General features: G+C 39.2%; 1 protein-coding gene across 1 annotated transcript in view; it reads left to right on the plus strand.

Annotated features, from left to right (window-relative positions):
- Positions 1-4,321: 4,321 nt before the first annotated feature.
- Positions 4,322-8,935, plus strand: part of LMX1A (LIM homeobox transcription factor 1 alpha) — a gene marked incomplete at both ends in the record, with an annotated part of 70,112 nt that continues 65,498 nt past the window's right edge. The window contains 3 exons of the mRNA XM_083358157.1: positions 4,322-4,510; positions 7,159-7,228; positions 8,515-8,671. Coding sequence (XP_083214283.1) covers positions 4,322-4,510; positions 7,159-7,228; positions 8,515-8,671 — 416 coding nt within the window. The remainder of the gene's footprint in view (positions 4,511-7,158; positions 7,229-8,514; positions 8,672-8,935) is intronic.

An 8,935-nucleotide genomic window follows, 5' to 3' on the forward strand; every position in this document is an offset into this window, starting at 1 on the left:
TGAGGACAGGATGCTAACAAGAAGGTGCAAATGACACCAGTGAAGAAGTTTTGTTCCTGATCTGCTGGCTTTCACCTATCCCATTCTCCCAACTGTCTATATGGAATGACTTTCAGAAAGAAATAGGAACCCCTGTAAATGTTTAGCTTTTAAAAATGGAATGCTGTTCACATGCAAAGTTTTAAATAGCAGCTAGGAGGATCAGGCCACCCTGTAGCTCATCAAAAACAATTTGTAGCTCATCACAAAAAACTTGTATGAATGATTGAGTTTAAATTATTTTTTCACTTCCCAACAGATGAGAAATAAAATAATATATGAGTAATTAGTATGGAAGTTGTTGCTGAGGTCCTTCTTACTAGGAGAACTTCAGAGAACGTCTCTTACAACATGTCACTTATATCCTTGTATACTTATGTTCATATTTTACCCAGAATATATATAAACATGATAAGAAACATGCATTGGATATTTTTGACATCATAATTCCAAGATAGAGTAGGATAATATGGAATAGACTTCCATTCAGTGAGTGTTCATGATCTGAAGCTGGGCATGTTTTATTTTAGATAGCAAAACCACATACATGAGTCTAGATTTTCTTTTGTTGTTTTGTTGTGACGATATTTATAAATAATCTGTTCAGCATGTTCCAGGTTCATACTGCAACATAACTTCACATGGAAATGAAATTGATTCCTCAAAGGGGAAATATTTCCACAATTACTTTGTACATATTCCTGCTGCACTTCGTTATGCGCAAGGAGGACAATACCCAAATGTCCAAACCTATCTGGAAGTAGAGGGGTTTATTCAAATTCTCATTACATAGAATAGCTCAAATCAGAACAAGGAGGTTGAGCTATTTGTCTATATAAGAAGAAACTTTCATGATGTTGCTTCTGTTCTCTTGTGTTCCTGGTGAAAGCATTTGTAACATTTTGCTGGAAGTCTGCCAACACAGATAATTCTTACATTACTCTTACGAGGCACCAAAGGATAGCACCCAGACACAAAAGGATAGCAGAAAAAGGGAAGGATTGGAAATATGGGGAGGGAAAAAGGAAAAAAAAAAGAACATTTAAAAAACTGCAAGATGGTGGTCTCCGTAACAACCATCAAATGAGGATGACAAATACGACGTGTTATATGCACGGAGTTATGTTTACATATTTTGGGCAACAAAAGCAATACACATTTCTTATAATTCCTTATGTCCGTCCACATGTAACAGTTCTTCTGCATTTTACTATTCTGATGGAGTTTTTTTGAACACTTTGTGAAATTGCTGTCGATAGTGGTATACAGTTCAATCCTTCTCTATTTTTATTTTTATTTTTAAAAGGCCGCGAGAGGAAATTATACTTTATTTGTATAAATCAGGAAAAAAACAACCAATCAGAATGTTTAATGTTTATTGGACTTATATACCGCCCTTCTCCCGTAGGACTCAGGGCGGTTCACAAGGAATTTAAAATAACAATACAAATTACAAAAGTTAAGAACAATTAAAATAAAAGACTATAAATTAAAAGACTATAAATCTAAAGCTTATATTATTGTGCACCTGAATTAAACAAAGAACTTACACATATCATATATCTCTGTGATTAAACACTCTACCTTCAAGATAAATATAAAACATAATGAAAATAAGGGATTGCATGCAGCAAAACGTCACAATGATAAGCTAATATGAGAAAATCCTAAATGTCTGAAGTGCTGCATCCCACAATTGGCTTTGGGACATCATCTTAAATCATATATTTCAGGATGATTACCCTAGATTGGAAAGATTTTGTTTCATCCAGTCAAAGCTTTCCTAAATGAATAGAACAAAAATATGTCATAACTATTTACTGAAAATCAGTAGGCATGCCTAAATAGCTGAACTTCTGCACCTCAAAATACTCTTATGGCATTTCCAAATTATAGGTCCACATATGCAGAAGTGTAACCTTAGTGTCATACCACCTTTGTGCTCTCTAATCATAAAACATATGCATCAGGCCTTCAAAATTTAATTGTCTTCTATTTTTTTTGGTAAAGCTATATTTTTCCCTTTTTCCTCTATAAGTATATTAATACTGAGTTTCATTTAGAATTTCCGAATAAACATGGAGGGACTTAGAGGGAGATCTTTTGTTCAACCAACTGGTAGATTATCTGACATTGTCTTGTTCACTGATAATTATACAGTTATCTTACTTTTTATAAACTTTCCTTAATGGTGGAGTTCCTTCTGGTTTTCAACATATTCATATTTTACTGCATTTACAGAAAACACTGGACTAGGTCTGATTCAGCTGCATGGCACAAATGACTTACTCCTGTTCATGTTAGATAAGATAAGATAACCTTTATTGTCATTTTTTTTTACTGTGGGCACAACGGCACACATCAAAAATGAAATTTAGTTGCTTGCTCTCAAAGTGGAACACATATATTTTGGGTGCAGAACCATAGCTATTTGTTTATATTTATTTTCTACAAAGTTGTCATGAAGTTTCAATGAAGGCTGTTTCAGGCTAAACAAGATGTACATATCTTCTGAAAAAAAATCTTAATTTTTTAAAGTTTACGTGGCTGCTTGGGAATCTGATTCCTAGCATCTCTGCACGAGTGGGACTGTAGAACATTTGCTTTCTCTACAACAACTAGTAAAGAAATATCTTACCAGCTCTGGAATTCTCAAAAAGTTCTCCCCCGCCTTGAAAATATTGAGATAGTAGACAGTTTAAATCATAATTTTCTTCTCTACATATTTTTTTTAAATAATTTGCCTGAAAGGTATCTGAAACATAATTAATTGGCTATAAAGAACTAGAGACTTCAGGCTACAGAAGAAGTACTATACACTATGCAGACTTTACTATATTATATAGTCACCGGAATATAAAAAAATGAATGCAATATTTTGTGTACTATTCAAATTGGTTTCTATATTTAATACAATTATTATTTCTCTTTACTTCTATAATGGACTGGGCTACACTCATTAAGCTCTCTGGGAAATGTTTAGGAATAGAATGCTTTCTATTTGGAAGAGTTCTAAAAATTCAAAACATTTTGTTAATGGTACTCTGATTATCGCTTCTGCTCCATTATAGAAGTGGGGAGAAATAACAATTATATTAAATTTACATAAATAGGAGAGTAATATTTGCAATATATATAAAACATATACTACTATACTATTCAACAACTGCAATGAAAAATAGCAAACTATGTAATGAAAATTCCAGAAAATTGTTTTATAGATAATATTATAGCCACAGTTAAGAAATATTGTATGATACATAAACAAAATATGTAATATGAATGGAATAATCTCAGAAGAAATTGGTGTACATATCAAGTATCTTACAGAATTTTTCAATTTGTTGAAGAACGTGCCTCACTTTTTTATATGAACATACTTTTTTATATAAACATACATACACATATACTGCATCCGAATGTTGAATCATGGCAACTGGACCAAACTTTATTAATCTGAAATGTTTCATTGCTCATCCAAATTAGTTAGGCAGAGAGTCAGAGAGTTGTTGGAATGTGTCAACTATTTTTGTACCAACTTCAGGAGTTTCTCCTGAAAACTAATTTTGCTCTGACTGATGAAGTTGCTGGGATGAGCAGTGAAACATCTCAGATTAACAAGTTTGGTCCACTTACCATGATTCAACTTTTAGACACCTTTTGCATGGATGATTGAGTCTTCATTCTCTCTCACTATGTGTGAGAGAGATTTCTTATTTGATGCAAATCTTCTCCATAAGATCAATAAGGTCTTTAACTTTGGATCAAAGCACAGGATATAAATTGCTTTTGGTTTCAGCATTTGCCAGTTCAGTCATTTCTGAAGTTTTGAACCATTTATTATTGAGATTTGCATCAAATCAGAAATCCCTTTCTAGGACTCAGGTGTTTTTCCCCCCTTTGCATCTAATTCAAGGCTTTGGCCCATGTGTATATCATCTCTTACAACTTGAACTTCGTAGAATTTTCCTCAATGCCACAAGTTAAGAGGTAGACTCTTCCATAGAGGTCTGTGTCAAGGAATCTTACAGTTTGGTGATGATGGCCATTTGTCCAATCAGATTGTCCACATCTAAGTTTCCAATTAGTTCTCATCACATTCCCCTTGTTGGGTCTAGGATAACTTAGGGCAGCCAGCTCGACACATCCAGCTCAGTATGACCAGCTCACCAATACCAAGTCACCTCTGCCAACTCACCGCCTCCAAGTTGTTGCAGGACAACTCAACATGGCCAATTCATCCCAGAGATAACTTGCCATGGGCAGCTGGAGGGAAACCTAGATGAGTGAGCAGGGTGCAAATGAGCGAGCCAGGTGGGTAGATTGCAGAGCAGCAGCAGCAGCAGCTGGGAGCTTCCCATTTTCATACCTTCCACCACCATTGTCATCACCACTGACCTGCACTGACCCTCAGGCTGTTTGGTGGTGGCAGCAGTGTTTGGGCCATTCAGCAGTGGTGGCAGTGGGCAGGGTGAGTGGTGAGGAGACAGTGGAGTCCGGGTGCATCCCATTTCCATATCATCACTGTTGTTGCCACTGCACTGAGGTCCCAGAGCACCTGCAGGTCTCTGTGTCAACAGTGTGGTGTGTGAAAATGGGATGTGCCCAGCTTCCCAGTACCTCCCCACCCCTTCCCTGCCCACCGATGACACTGCCGAATGTCCCAAACATCACTACCACTGCCCAATGTCCTACAGTGGCGGTGGTGGTGAGGGGTGTTGAAAATAAAATGTGCCCAGCCTTCACTGCCTCCCCGACACCCTCTTTGCTCAGCCACCAACTTGTGGCCCTTTCTATAGCAATGGGGTGTTCGAAAATGGGCTGGAGTTCAGCATAGCGGCAGTGTGTATGTGAAAATGGGAAGCCCCTGACTGCTGCCACCACTCTTCACTCTGCCTACTTGCTCACTCACACACCTGCCTGACTCTCTATCTGGCTGCTCATGGTAAGTTGCCGCTGTGGTGAATTGGCTTTGTTGATTTGTTCTGCTACAACTTGGTAACAGTGAGTTGGCAGAGGCGACTTGCTGGCTGTGCTGAGTTGTTCATTTTTCCCCTTGTTACCCTTTCACCTAACCATTCAAGAAATATGTTCTAGTGACCTCTTTTTTTATTTCATGTCCCAGTCTATACCAGAGGCAGCTTGAAGTTCATTCTTAGCCCATGTTATGTTAATGTCATATTTTCTGCCTTAAGCAGGTAACAAGCTGTGGCAGTTTCACATGGATACAATCTGATACAATATTTCACTCTCCATATGTTTGTCTTGATAAGCAGATAGGTCGTTGTTGGTTGGTAGGATCACTCTAGCTCCTATTGGAGCATTGTCTTCTAAGCCATTTTGTCCTGTACCATGGGAAAATGTGACTCTTTCCAATCAGCCAGAATCTACCAAGTCTCCACCTAAGTTGGATACGTGATTTCTGAAGAGAGGTTGGTCCGTCTAACCGCTAACTGGCACTGGGAAAGATGGTGAATTCTGCACCATGGCATAAGAGGATATCTTCCATGTCACAACATCCAGTTCCCCCCCCCCCCCCACACACACACACCACCACCACCAGCAGTCAACTGTTATTTAGCTCCTTTTGAATGTGGGTTAGTGTATTGTGGGGGAAAAACTAGTAGTCTTCAAAATGAGTGAGACCTCCCCACTATTAGTTAGCCCCAAACACTTTTGCCTGTCACTTCTCTAATCTTGATAAGGGCTTTTTTTTAATAAAAGCCTGCTATTTTCCTTCTGAAAACACTGATCCTGCTGATTAACTAGTCCCTGGGATCAGAAAAGGGATAGGCAAAGCAGAAAGAAACTGAGGCTTACCAATGCTGGTGGACCTGCACAGTGGAGCAGGAGTACTACGATGCAGCCAGCCACCTTGCCATACATACTCCAGCCAGCTGTTAGCTGGACTTGTTTTGAAAGCACCTAGTTGCAATGTCATTCCTTCTCTGGGCTGAGCTGCCTCTTATCTGACCATTGTCTAGTCTGCATCTCTTCCTTGCATTTCCCAAAATAATTCCCACATACCATTACCATTAGCATGCTCTGGGTTCTTTCAATTAAAAAATGTCATCCATAAGGATAAATTGTGCCTTCTCTGTAGCAGCGCTTGCCCTCTCAAGTGAGATTCTGCCCTTTCTGCTGTTGCTTAGAAGGGTCGTGAAAATCTGGCTTTTTACCCAGGCCTTTGTGGATGGGGAGTGAGGCCCCTTGCTTTGTTTCCATCTGGTCTGCCATTCTTGCCATTCCACTTTAACTGGTTTTATTGTAATTTTCTTGCTTTGTTTGTTGGGAGTTGTTGATTGTCCAGAATCCTTGGAAGTCAAGGATTTGATAAACAGATCAGTCAGTCAGTCAGTCAATCAACCAAAGCCCTGAATGGCAAAGATGGCATTAAACACCAGAACTGGCAGAGTTGTAGGAGATAATAGTATATCTGACAGTGGCTGCAGTTTGAGGGGAATTTGCGTGGGGGGGAGGGGGGCCTCCAGCTGAAAAGTATAATATGCCAACTTTAGGGCTTTTCATGAGTTTCCTACCAAAAATGTGCTGACATTGTCAGAGAAGATGCTGAAGGCTGCAGAAAAGGGCTTCAGGAAGATGCCTATGGTCCAGGAGCTGCAGGTTGCCCATTCTAGACTTAAACAGACAAATGAATAGCCATACTTGGAAAAGTGCAGGATTGATAGCTGCAGAAAATCCAGTTCAAATACAATGGGCCAACTCTGCCACTGCCATCAGGGACTAAAGATATGTACGAGAGGTAAAGATTACCAGAGCTGGATTCATGTAACATATTAATTCCTATAATACATCCAGGTCAATAAACTCATAATACATAACATTAACCTAAAACAAATGGGTTTATCGTGTCCCTAGAGGACATCATCATTCAAACAGCCCAGTTCATTTCTATCTAGTCTATTGTGTTGTGTGAACCTAGCAATAATGAAATTACATTTTCTTGTTATTGTTATTTATATACCGTGGAGGGAGCAAATATACTAGAGATGCAATTTCTCATATTATTTAGGTTCATCAAAGGCAAAACATACTCTCAGTGCATAACCCAGCGGATATAGTAAAACCTACTTAGTTTAATGGGTTTTTTTTCCACAGGTAACTGAAGCAGTTGTGTATGTACAAGAAGAGGAAGAAAGTGGGATGCATTCAAGTTCTATCATCCCAGGTATCATCCAGGACTCCCTTTGACCTCCAGCTGTGCCCAGCTCTGCCACAAAGTAAAGTCTGGGGCATCACAGTGGGTGATCCAATGGCAAGAGAGATTACAGGTGGTCCTCCTTTAATTTAATTTAATTTTAATTTTAATCCCATTTATATCCCGCCCTTCTCCGAAGACTCAGGGCAGCTTACAATCTAAGCACAAATCAATGTGCTTAGCAGTAGCCTTCATTCTATGTATATGCCTGCTTATTAGGGCTTCCCCCCCCCCCCAAGTGGCATTATTACAAAGTCAGCTTATTGCCCCCAACAATCTGGGTCCTCATTTTACCTACCTCGGAAGGATGGAAGGCTGAGTCAACCTTGAGCCTGGTGGGACTCGAACCTGCACTAATTGCAGGCAGCTGGTGTTACTTAAGGAGGCATTAGCCCACTGCTCCACCAAGGCTCTTAGTTCATTTCTGCTAAATAACCAATATTGTTAAGTGGGATTTGGAGAGCTCTTGCCACAAACAGTTAGAGGAGTCCTGGCTGGGGAAGAAACATTATATTTCATTCATATTTATACTGGTGACAAAAAAAGTAACTTTATGAGCAGTCCTCACATTTTTGCCGACCTGTAAAGCAAAGGAAAGTTGAAGTATGATTGTAAAATTGTGAGGTTTTACATAGTGAACATTTTACTTAACCAAGTTGCCAGTCTCAATTGTGGTAGCTAAACAAAGACTATCTGTAATATGCTGTTTAACATACAGTGTTCTAATGCCTCTTTTGACCTTAAAAAATAGCGGATTATTTTTTTCTTCAGTTCTTGATCCAAACATTTATTGGACATAAGTCAGCAAAAGGTTCAGTGGAACCAAAAGCATTGCTCACAGTGACTGAACTTTCAAGTTTAACTTCTAAACTCCATTGCACAGAACATCAGAGAAGTTTTGGATTCCAGTAAATCTTTTCTGTTAATCAGATTCTTTTTGTTCTCTTAATTTCCTTACCATTTGCTGAAAGTACAGTGAAGTTCAACTTTCTCTTCTGTTTTTCCCCCTCAGAAACAATACTCGTTATTACTATTCTATGAATATAACGAGAATATGTTTTTTCCCCCAGCCAAGTCCTCTCCAATGGTTTATGGCAAGAGTTCCTTGAATCCTATTTTATAACATTGGGTGGGTTTCTGGGAGCTTCCAGACACCTGCAGAAGACCTGATTAGAAAAGGCTGAAAGGGTGCATGACATCCTGGAACATAAAACCAGTGACTGTATTTATTGATATTTTTTGTGTTTAATATCAAGAGCATTTTGAACACAAAAACTTAGATCTTTCAGAAGCCAGTGGTTTTCTTTACTTGTACTGGGTGATATGGAAGCCTCTTCCACCAAAACCACTTGGAAGAAGTGGAAAAGGCCCTCACCATTTAGTAAAACAGGCAGTGAGCAGCCAGGAAAGTTGGTGAGAGTCTCTAGAATTGCAAAAACAGCTGGGTGGTAGTAAACCTCACCAAAGGAGATCTGCTAGTCACACCAAAGGAGATTTCCAGAGAGTGCTCTCCAGATGATTCAAACCAGACCCATCTGGTCAGGCCAGCCCTGGGAAAGCTTTTCCAACGGCACAGAGGTCTCCCCATTTCTTCCTGTCAAATCATTCCTGTGAAGAAGCAGCCCCTCCGGACACTTGGGGGTCACGTCTGCACAGTCTTCCATGCCAGGCCTGGAG

Source organism: Vipera ursinii (assembly GCF_947247035.1).
Source record: "Vipera ursinii genome assembly, chromosome: 3".
NCBI lineage: Eukaryota > Metazoa > Chordata > Lepidosauria > Squamata > Viperidae > Vipera > Vipera ursinii.